Source organism: Pagrus major, chromosome 17 (genome assembly GCF_040436345.1).
Source record: "Pagrus major chromosome 17, Pma_NU_1.0".
NCBI classification, from domain to species: domain Eukaryota; kingdom Metazoa; phylum Chordata; class Actinopteri; order Spariformes; family Sparidae; genus Pagrus; species Pagrus major.
Genome location: NC_133231.1, coordinates 22,560,739 through 22,572,770, shown reverse-complemented (window position 1 = coordinate 22,572,770; position 12,032 = coordinate 22,560,739). Strand labels below are relative to the sequence as shown.

Below are 12,032 nucleotides of genomic sequence, written 5' to 3'. Positions count from 1 at the left end.
ATTAATTTGCAAACTACAGCATGTAGGCGACACATAGACAGACAGCAGCTTTACTTTTACTTCCCCCTTCTTTCCCTAATAGGCTACACATTCTTTCTATCAGTGTTTTTATTATTTTAATTATCTAAATGATCAATTGCATTTTTACATTTTTCTCACTTTGCTCAATAATCATAATCTATACATTATATGACAGATGTATTTATGTGTATGCTCTATAAATAAATGAAGTTGATTTTACATGCTACATCTATAATGCCTTGACTCTGCAGCAAGTGAAGGAAGAGTGGGGTTTCATTTCATTGCTCTTATCTTTTTGTTGCTACTGCACTTTGAAAATTGCCTCAAGGAACAACAGCAGCAACAAAGCATTATGCAAAACACACCGGTGTACTACACTCCGGCAGTGAGTGACAGCCAAAGGAAAAGGGAACACCTTATCTAATCTGTGATACATGCAAATGTTTCAAAGCTCTGACTCTTGCATACCTCTGTGAAGGGGAAGAGAGGAGAAGGGAAGAACCATTTTCCAGGGAGAGGGAGGCGCTATATGAAGTCGGAACTGTGTCAAAAAAGTTACTGTACTTCGACCCACTGACAGAAAGTTAAGAGTTGACTTGTGTTGACGAATGGATCAACGGGAGACGGAGACGAACACAGAAGGTAAGCTGCTGCTGCTGCTGCTTCGCCTCAGCGGGGAGATTTGTTGGTGAGATACGAGCTGTTGCTCAACCTGCCGAGCGGTCCGCAGTGGACATGTCCTGCCGGAGACTCGTACTTATCACCTGTGTTACATACGTGTACACGGTTAGTGTGTGATCTGAGGCAGAGGCGCGGTTATTACTCGTTTATTTGTTGTTACATGGTGTTGGATGGTCAGTGTGAGCAGCAGTTTCTTATTGTTTGTGTGTAACAGAGTGGAGCTGAGCAGTCAGTACAGTAGCTCACAGAGAAAGCACAGGCCTCTTGTACCTGATACTGTGTGGCTGAGGAGTCCTGTTCATTTCCTCTGACCTCTTGATTAATACACGTTACAGGGTGACATCCCACATTGGGCAATTTTTTACTATCTTTTTACAGACACTTACATACAATTAAACATTTGTATTGTAGCTTTATCAGATACTCCAAATGATGATGTATTATAATGTATATATTTATTTATATAATTTATCATTTATGATACTTAAATTCAAGTTGTAATAAATGGCAGATTGATATTGATAGTTAAATACTATTAGTTAAAAAGAAACTAGTTCTCTGAGTAGTGTTTGAGCAGAATACTTTTACTTAAGTATTATTTTAAGACCAGTAGTTTTACTTAATTGAGGTAATTGAGTAGTATTTCATTAATTTAACTGTACCTGTAAATTAGTATTTCCACCACTGATGATTAAATGAGGGTAATTCAAGTTTTAAAGGGGCACTATGTAGTTTTTTGGCAGAAGAAATTCATACACAGAATTTAAAAAAAAAAAAAAATTAAATGAGGTAATAATACAAACTCAAATATATAAAAATCCACAACTGAATAAATAAGCTGTTCTAAGAGAAAAATAAGGTCCCCAGAACACTGTTTGAAGCTGTAAAGGTGGCAGGGTCTGCCACATATAAACAAAGTAAAACAATATGAAACTGAGTTGTCCTTTAAGGTCAGTTTGTTTATTCAGTTTATTCAGAAAACGATGGGAGTTTGCTTTAGTTTGTTCAGGCATAACAATCAGTCAATGAAGATCTTACTCTTCTGATTAAAAATGTCTTACTAGTACTACAGAGTGCACCTTTAATCAATGATTATTTGATTGATGGGTTGATCTGCCGATTATTATCTTGATTAATCAGTGAATGTCTATAAAAACTCTTAAAAAATGTCACAAAATCATCAAGTTACTTTTCCTTTTAGGGCATTTTTGCCTAAAAATCAAAGATTGAAGATTACTATAATCGCAGCTCTTAAAACTATCCAAGATGTGTTCTGTATGAAAATCCTTAACAAACAGTTGATGGAATAATTATTACAAACTAAACTTTAGCTAGGTGAGCAAAAACTCCTGGACCATAAAAAATCTTGGTCAGATTAATGTTCTTGAACATCCTGCGGCTTCAGTAAAGAGTTGGAATACGTTTATTTAGAAACTAAAGGAGTGTGTTGAACTGTATTATAAGATTAAAAAAAGGAAAGCTGGATGTTAAGAGGTCGAGTAAACATGCATTCCTAATTACATGTAATTTTCCTGCAGTCAGTCGATGAATGTCACCGTGAGGCTGTGTAACACATCTTCTATGCTGCTGAAAAGAGGTCCAGATGCTTCAGGATGGATCAGGCACTTCCTAGCCAGAGCTCAGCTTCGGACCTGCTCCAACCAGACAGCGAGGAGCTCCAGCTCAGAGTGGATTTCTTCAGGAAACTTGGTTACTCCTCAGCAGAGGTGAAGGCTGCTCTGAGGAAGCTGGGCCTGAGCACGGACACCAACTCCGTGCTGGGAGAGCTGGTCCGGAGCAGGACTAACACTGCGCCCTCCGGTTCTGACAGTGATAAGAGGAGCACAGGCCAGAGGGACTCTCTGCTGCCTCCCAGTTGGGCCCTTGGACCCTGCAGGATCACACCGCAACTCGGGGACCAGAAGAGTACTGACACAGAATTGAGGCCTGTCGTTATTGACGGCAGCAATGTTGCCATCAGGTAATCTCAAAAAGCTTTTTTCTCTCTTTTATGGGATGAAAGATCCTAAATTAGAACTCATGGCTGTAATGTTTTGCTACTTTGAACCACAAAGCAGGTCAAATACCTGTACACAAAAAGTGACATAACACCTGAGGACAGTAAAGTGCCTGTAAGATGACATGTCTCAAACACCCATCAATCATCGCCTTGTTGCTATTCAACCCTGACCTTATTTTCCTCCAGTGTCATGTCACCAACTGTTTCAGATGGGCGTTCACCACCCTGCCTGTGCATGTTTCATAAAGGCTATGGCTAATATGCAAATTGTAGGCACACACCTCAAAATCTCCACCTCTCGATAGGCAAGACGTGTTACACATGAAGTTCACACTAAGTAATAATAGCCTGAAGGAAGGTTCCCTGAAAGAGAACATAGAAAGGCATGTGGTGTTTACACAGATCAACTGAAGTTTTGCCTCTCCCTCCCATATTATTTACGGTCAGATTATTTCTATTCATGTTCTCCTTTCAGTCATGGAAACAAGGAAGTGTTCTCATGCCACGGCATCCAGCTCGCAGTGAACTTCTTCCTCGACAGAGGACATAATACCGTCACTGTGTTTGTTCCCACTTGGCGCAAAGAGCAGCCCAGACCCGACGCCCCCATAACAGGTGAGGATACAGGAAATGCACAAGCAAGCACACAAATGTTTCTGATCCAGTAGATCGGAGTTAGTTTAGCCACACACAAACATTTCTCAGTCAAAGAAGGAACTATTTAATTGTCAAAATCTTGAGCAAAAAGAGGCTAAAACTCCCATTTATACAGTGGTGGACTCAGGATGTTTGAGGGGCATGGGCAGAAAAACAAAAGGGGCACCAGTTGTATGCGATGGGGCACCAGCGCCCAGAAAGTCGTAATACATTTACAGTGAACTGGGAGGGGCATTAGAGGGCACTTTATCACATCCCTTTTTTATTTTTATTGACCTTTGCAGTCATAAACTTGAGTGGTAGGCTAACTAGGCTAACTAGCTTACTTTTTCAGTTCGTAGCCACGGCACTGGACCTCTAATTATTAGCATACAGGATATAATAGAGGTAGAAATCATCAGTTCAAGTCAATTCAAATATTTATAGTCACTGACCATTTGTTCAGCTTTTTTCCTGACTAAGTGAACGCATCACAATCTGTACAGCACTGTCTGTTGCAAGTTTAAGTTGTCATGTTCAGTTCAGTACGAAACTAGCTGGTAAAGCTGCTGTCAGCACTGTTCATAGTTTTAGGTGACTTCCTGCCTGTTTTTGCAGTCAGCAGTTCCCTCCCTCCTCTCTCCGTCACCACATGAATGCTCAGCCGTAACCGCCAGACATAGCAGCAAACAGGAGGATCCTGCTCTCTGGGTGTTCACGAGCAGACGGGACCGCCTCTTTATGGAGTTCTCTGTCCTGATTGGATAAAGTGATGGCATGCCAGAAAATGATCACTTATTTTAATAAATAAATAAATATCACTTACAGCAGCTTTAATAAGCTTTTAACTGTGAAGTAAGGTGCTGTGCAGTACGGCTAAGCTAACAACGGTCAGTGAAAATACAGTGCACTTTAAAAACCTGTTGTTAAACACTGATTTGTACATGAAGGCTTACTAAACGCATCTAGAGGGCAGTTAAAAAAAGAAGTGACTTTCCTAGCCTGGAGTGCCTTACGTAAGCAGCACAGCAGATACCAGCATCTACCAGCTGGAGCGGATGCCAGTATGCATATCTTACATGATGTTAATCTTTTCTGGCTCTGCTTAAATCAAATGGACTTGTCACAGACTATTTTGATGAGTCACTCTCATTCATTCACAGCCAACGAAAGAAAGCAGTCTCGTCAGTCTCATTTCTGCTGATGAAAAATACTGATAAGTGAGAAACTCAAGCTTAGCTGAGTACAAAGACTGGAAACGGGGCAGAACAGCTAACCCGGCTCTGTCTAACAGTAACAAAATCAGCCTACCATCACCTCCAAAGCTCGCTGATTAACACATTATATCTAATTTGGTTATCCGTGCTGTAGAACCGAATTCTAAAAACTTCAATTTGCTATTTTACAAGGAGTCGTCTCCTTTCTCTATTTCTTTGCTGGGATCAGTAACTTCCTGGAGTCACACCCACCCAAGGGAAAAGTCCGGCACAAAACACCCATAAAAATGAATTGCCCTTTAACTCTCAAAAGTTAACTAATTAACAAGATGTGTTAATTATTGAGCCTTAGAGGTGTTTGTACAAAAACATATAAGCATGTTTCCAAAATGTGGAACTCTTCCTTTAGTTAGAGAGAAATCAGTAGCTTTTGTTTCGTCCGACTGTATAGCTTCTCTTTTACCAAGAAACGTGAATGCAACCACTGCTTAAATCTCCCCCAGCGCTGTAGTCATGCATATTCCCGTATCTGTGATTCATTCCCACAGCAGCCATGAGATAATGTGTCAATGTTGTCAGAGGAAGAATTACTGAATGTAGCCTCTGGGCAACACAGTTAAGATTGTGAAACAGTGGTTAACCCAACTGGATATCAAGTTATGTTCCAAGATGCCAAGACAGCACCAAGTGTGGGTATACACTAAGATTGATTTGCTGTTTTACACTTTTGGTGTGGGTGCAGTGTGAACACAATAAAGGGTTCTACATTTCTGGCAGCTGAGTCAGAAACGTTTTTGGGTGTATCTGACAAATCCAGATTAAAATCATGTTGACACCATCCCCGATGTTAGAGAAGCTGCCTTTTCTTTCAGGCTTAATGCATCAGGTTTTCAAGCCAACCTTTGAGTCCCTACAACTATATAATAAAGGGCGGACCATCCCTTAAAAAAACTATGTATCATCGCCTTGTGGCTCTCATGATTTAGTAGCAGCCGTGCAGCCCATGTGGCGCAATCCAAAAGCTTCTATTTTAAACCAGCGAACAAGGAAGTAAAAATCAGCCTGCAGTCATTCGTGGGAAAGCCCCACCAGGAAGTCCAGCTGTGTTTTTTCTTCCACACCTTGCTTACTCGCTGCAAGCTGTGGTTAATTGCTGACAATAATCTACAGAAAGAGATCATATAGAGCGAGAGGTTAAGTGATGACAGACCAGACAAACGGAAGCACTTAGTGAGAAAAGTGCCTTTAAGTGTTTGAGTCTATTGTTCATTTAAGCAAATTTCATGGTTCATTTCACTTACACACAGTGAGTGTCATATGCCTTGATAAACTCACCTTGCAGGTAATATGATACATTGTACACAGAGAGAGTTCTGATGTTGGCAGGTGATGTAATACCTCCTCCGATGTCTTTTGCTCTCTATGATTTATCGCTGGGGCTTTGTAAGATGCAAATTACATTTTTTCAAAGCATTGTGGTTTTTGAATCTTGAACATGCGGTTGTGGTGTGATGACAAATGAATGTCAAGGGAAAAAACATAGCTACCCTCTTGATACAGTATCGTCAATCAAAAACTGCAATGTAACCGCAGTTGCAAAACAGTTTTGGATAGAGAGGCCAAGTCCTTCCCCTTCCAGTGGCGAATGACAAGAGAAGAATAGTTTTTTTTTTATCCTGTTTGAATTGTGCCCTGAATTACACATGTGAAGTGAAGAAAGTCACTGTTTTTCGTAATGATACTAAAATAACATTTAGTTTTGTGTAAAAGCCAGTGGCGTACTCAGGATGTTTGAGGGGCATGGGCAAAAAAATTAAAAGGGGCACCAGCTGTATGCGGTGGGGCACCAGCACGCAGAAAGGGCTCTGGAAGGGCACCCTAGAGGGCACTTTATCATGTTAGATCTACTTTAGGGGCATCCAAGAGGGACATGGCCGTCACCTCGGCACAGAAAAAGTATTTTAAAAAATTAAAATTACACTAAATCTGGCCATATTGACAACTGCAGTTATGCAGCAAAAGAAGAGTTAATCAGTTCTGTGAACTAGCTAATATATGGGCCCAGCTCTACAAGGTTTTGGGTGTGGGTTTTGGTGAGCATTAACGCAATGCTATCTAACTTTTTTACCTTAAAATAACAGCTTCAAAATCATTTTGATGGTACAGTGATTTATAAGAGTGAATGGTGTCTCTGTCTCAGCCACTCCACCCCCCTATCACTTGTTTCTGCACTATGTAACTTCAGTGAGTGGGTAGCGTTACAGGCAAGATACAAGTTTTCAACACATAACATTGTTATGACATAATGAGTTTTGTTTGCAGTTAGCACCTACATTATGTCTGATATATTGCTACAGACCTGGGATTTGTATTTAGGATAGTGGTGTTGCACTCAGAAACTGTAGGGGGTGCCAAATCGCACAAAATGCCATTTTGCCAATATTTCTATATAATGTTGCTTTAAACGAGACATCACTTACGCAACATAACATAATTCAATAATTTCACAGTCTTTATTTTTATGACAAACTGCAGTTTCCTCAAGCTGAAAAATGATCTTATGTGTAATTAATCGCATCATTTAAACAGGACCCACAAGTTATTTGTCTCTTGCCCTTTCACTGCCAGACATTTTTTTTCTAAAATAAGGTCCCTTGGTGGTCCACTAGACCCCTTCTGACTTCGCCTCTCTAAGAGAGAAGGGTAATACAACTACCTCCTATACACTACCTCTCCACAGCCATCTCACACATGATTGTTTGCACTTTCAGATCAACACATCTTGTTGGAGCTTGAAAAACGTAAAATAGTGGTCTTCACTCCATCCCGCCGCGTTGGTGGTAAGCGAGTGGTTTGCTACGATGACCGCTTTATCGTCAAGTTGGCGTACGAGTCCGACGGAGTGATCGTATCCAATGACACCTACCGTGACCTCCAAGGAGAGAGACCCGAGTGGAAGAAATGCATCGAGGAGAGGCTCCTTATGTACTCCTTTGTGAACGACAAGTAAGCAATTAGCCTGTTTTTCTACCTGAGCCTGTGCAGTTTCACATCTGACTTCCATGAAACCTGTTTAATGTTGCTCCGGAGGGCATATTGCATCCTGAGGGTGTAATCAGGGAAACATAATTATGCTGCACCCAGCTGATTTCTCACAAGGAAAATGAAGAAGTCAGCAATCAGTCATGTCTGTTGTTATTTTTTGGCCAGGTTCATGCCCCCAGATGACCCTCTGGGTCGCCATGGCCCCAGTCTTGACAACTTCCTTCGGAAAAAGCCTCTGCCTACGGATCAAAAGAGACAGCTCTGTCCTTATGGTAAGTTATGAATAGCACAGAGCACAGGAAGGGGAACTGTTTTGCTACAGTATGCAGTATTTTTATGCAGATTGTGAGACTTTTGAACGAGGAAAGAATGTACTTCCCAAATGACATGACCTATAACTTTTGTTTGTGCGTGTGTCTTCCAATTTTGTTTTCCCCAGACAAAAAGTGCACTTACGGCATCAAATGTAAGTTCTACCATCCAGAGCGGACGAACCAGTCCTACCTCTCCTTGGCTGATGAATTGAGAGAGAAAGCCCAGATTTCGACTGTAAAAGAAGAGAGAAATGCCAGATTATCACCCAGACATCTTCAATCTGAGCCTGGGCCGGCTCACAGTGCCTGTTCCCATCATCAAGACGCCAACACAGAGTACGTCAGAGACCAGAAAAGTTCTCTGCATCCTGGTCAGGTTAGTGAAAATAGACTGCTGTACAGGGAGGATTCTAGAAAAAGTCCAAATCATGTGCCCTGCTCTGTGACAGTCAACCACTGTCAGAAAGACTGGCCCGGGCTGCACACGATGCCCAATCATTACTATGCCAACATGTCTCACGAGTACCTGGATTCTGGCATTGGCTCTTATGAGAGTCAGTACTCCGACTTTTGCCTCAGCAACTCCCACAGGCCCATGCCCCAACAGCCAAGTGCCCTCGCCGGACCCAGACATGCCTCAGTGCATTTAGAGAAAAATAACACCAGACAGTCCTGCAGGTGCTGTTCCCAAGTCCCACACTCCGCAGCTCATCAGCAACATCACGGAAACCTGGACTCAAAGGGTCAACCCAAATACGACAACTACCCTCCCCACATGTTCCCACCTGGTGTGCCACACCACGGCAGCCTCCCCAGCCATCTCCACTACAGTGGAGCCCCACATCATCAGCAGAATTACTGGTCGGATCCCTTTCAGGGGATGCCACAAGCCAGGACGTCACACAGTCTCCCCTCCTCGGCCCATACCTCACACGGCCACAACTCTTGCTGCTCTCACGAAGGCCAGCAGTACCATTCTTGGGGCCAACAGCAGTCTTCCTCTGCTGCTTTTGACCCACAAAGGTTGGAGCTCCGCAAGAAACTGCAAGCCATCTTCAACCCGCATGAGGTGGATACAGTCATGCAAATGCTCCCACATCTGATGGATGCGGAAAAACTGGCTGCAGAGATCCTCAAATTGAAGGCTCAGAGAGGGATATTCTGAGGATTTTCTTCTGTTGTGTCCTCTCCAGTCAGAACTAACATGGTACTTGTGTTGACTCTCTGTCATAGCAAACAAGGAATGTATTGAGAAGTTTGTATCGCGTCTGTCGTTGAGTGATTTGAAAGCTGATTGCAAAGATGTTTCATTCTGTCTAAAGTGCCATTATGGAATTGCAATGTGCCTTCATATTTATGAAAAGCTCAGATAATCTGTTCTGAGTTTTATGCATTTGTATGACATTGTAGTCAAATGTGACCTTGTCATCCATGTTCTGGATGAAAAGTGCCTCTAGACCGAATAGTTACTGCTGAGTTTCTAGAGTTTTGACTGTTGATGCATATTGTGTCAAATGTGATGTATATTAATCGTTGTCCGACAGTAAGTTCTCATCTAATCATGGTTTAAAGTATTATCTTTCTTCTAGAATCACCGTAGTTCTCCAGAACAACTTGCTGTTCAATGTTATCTCTGTGAGGTGTGACTATAGTGTATTTCAACATGCAGGATTTACAGTGAAAAATCCTAACCAAACAATAGAAACTGAGAATAAGACGCTGACAGCAGCGAGAGGAATTTGCAGTTGTGTCGACACCTTTTTCCTGTAAACCAGAATCAGTTTCATGAAACGTTCTCGGAACAAGTGTTGCTGTAACATTATACAAGTATTTGGGTCACTGTGCGATTGAGCAATGACAGTAGAAATGTGAAAATGTAGTTCTCATGAACATGCAGATTTATGTTCTCTGTGAAAATACAGATAAAGATAAATTCATGGTAAGCATGTGTAAGAAAAACTATGTCACAAAAATTAAAACATGTCGTGTGTCAGATATTATGCGTCAGTTGGTCTAACTTGTAAGGTTAGTACTGTACATAGCTACTGTTTCTGTAATCATGCCACTGAAGTATATCAGGAAGTGAGGGACTTGGCACTCACTCATGCTTGCATCATAACATATTGCCTGAAATTCCCAATAAACTCCCTTGTTAAGTATATGCACAGACCTGTCTGCTCCAACAGTTATTCTAGGGAGAGCCCAGGGATTTTACAAATTACAAATGTCCTCTGCAGCTCATGTTGCAAGCTTGAGCAAATCATTTTGTTTTTCCAGTATCAGAGGAGAAAGGTCAGCCTGTGTTTGTGTGCGCAAGTATGCTCATGTGACAGACAGATGTCAATTGAACGAAGTAACTGCTGAATAACGCAGCTTAATTTCCTGAAAACATGCTAAAACTGACCTGAATTTTCAGTTGGTTTGTTCCAGAGTGAAATATTTTGACAAATCTTTGATGGATTGCCATAAAATCTTTACACAGACAATCTCTGGGTCCTTTGGATGAACCCTAAGTACTTTGATAATCTGCTGACTTTATCCCTAGCGCCACCATTATTTTGACAATGCTTTTTTGTTTTAAAATATCTCATCAACTATTAGATGAATTGCTGTGAAATCTGGTAAACACATACATGGAAACACAAGTTATCATCTAGATCCCCCCCTGACTACTTTGGTATATGACTAAACGCAAAAAAAAAAAGACACTGCCATCAGCTGTACTTTGTGTTTAGTGCCAATTAGCAAATATTATTATAACACCAACTAACTCAACAAAAGAGCAGCAATGACTTTGCGCAAATCTAACACCACTGTCTGTCCAGGGTCACACACTTGAATGGAATTGTGTTTTTTTTTTTTTTTTATTGTGAATAACAGACAAGAGACACCTTATTTATGTACTTTTATACAAACATTTGTCTCATTATAATAAGCTATTAAATCCATGGCTGCAACTACTGTTCTGCATCCAGTTGGCCCTCTTTCCATGCATCCAGATGGGCGTCTCGACATGATAGTCTGTGCTGTTGTCATTCCCAGGCCATCAGTAGCTTGTCGAATGGTACAAAGGCACCATAGCCAGGCTTGCTAAAAGGAACAAGATCAGAAAAAAGAAAGTATCACAGTGATGGGCATGTTTGAAGTTAATTTCAAATCAAATCTTCCAAAATAAAAGAAAAAGCACATAGATGTGGTTTTATGTGTTCACTTGAAGCTTACAGTAAAATTTATTGTATTTCACTGCATGGGCTTATGAAGAAAAGACTAGATGTAAGTCCCATGGCAGTCAAGTGAGTTCACAACCCGCATCCCAAGTTAACGCTTCACTTCTTAGATACTGTTATTTGAGCATGCCAAGTATACCTCAGCCTGGGATTTGCATATTGAGCTCAGCCACTAAGTGCGCAGGATTTGCTCAAGTATGTATCGAGGCATTGTTTGCCTGTTAAATACCTGAGGGCCACAGTGTGACGCCTTCGTTCACCACAAGACACTTTAATGTAATTGTATGTATTTAACCCAGGCTTTGGGAATACTTTAACGATGGATGATCCTGCCAAAACATTAAAGTGCGTCCACAAGCTCTGAAACACAGTAATAAGGATTTGTAGGAGACATCTGAATCGTCAAAATTCAAAAAGCAGTGAAATTATCCAGTAAAGCGCCACAGTTCAGCACTGAATGGCAGGTTGATCACCCTGAAGAAGCTACACGTTGTTTGTGTTCCAACAATATTAGATCAGTTACCATTCAAAGTAGCTGTGTCCCCTGTGGCTGCCATCATGCAATCCGTGATCAGGTGTCAGCAGCTCCACCCCGAGGTGAAGCTCTGCCTCCCCCTGCAGGTGACCCAGGAAACGAATCGTTCCTGTGCTGATCCGTCCAGATGGCAGCATGATCCTGACACGGTGACCCAGCTCCAGGTCCATGGGAGAGTGGGGTACAAAAACCCGGCGAGGCCCATGGGACGTCCTCCATGATCTCACACTGGAGGAAAAGAGGGTTCAGCCAGTAATATCACAAAAATTGAGATGTATATGATAAATTCTGTAGAACTTTAATTGACAGTTTTTTAAATATTAGTGATATACAGGG

At 41.6% G+C, this 12,032-nt stretch overlaps 1 protein-coding gene across 2 annotated transcripts in view; it reads left to right on the top strand.

Moving 5' to 3' along the window:
- The window catches only part of zc3h12aa (zinc finger CCCH-type containing 12Aa), a 339,114-nt gene extending 329,019 nt beyond the window's left edge, over nucleotides 1–10,095 (top strand). Inside the window, exons 1-6 of one of the 2 annotated variants that reach the window (XM_073485745.1) lie at nucleotides 493–663; nucleotides 2,241–2,683; nucleotides 3,198–3,337; nucleotides 7,347–7,581; nucleotides 7,786–7,892; nucleotides 8,060–10,095. In XM_073485745.1, coding sequence (XP_073341846.1) covers nucleotides 2,316–2,683; nucleotides 3,198–3,337; nucleotides 7,347–7,581; nucleotides 7,786–7,892; nucleotides 8,060–9,099 — 1,890 coding nt within the window. In that variant the 5' untranslated portion in view covers nucleotides 493–663; nucleotides 2,241–2,315 and the 3' untranslated portion in view covers nucleotides 9,100–10,095. Of the gene's footprint in view, nucleotides 1–492; nucleotides 664–2,240; nucleotides 2,684–3,197; nucleotides 3,338–7,346; nucleotides 7,582–7,785; nucleotides 7,893–8,059 lie in introns of those variants that run through there. The other variant, XM_073485746.1, reaches the window with a different exon arrangement.
- Nucleotides 10,096–12,032: the final 1,937 nt, after the last annotated feature.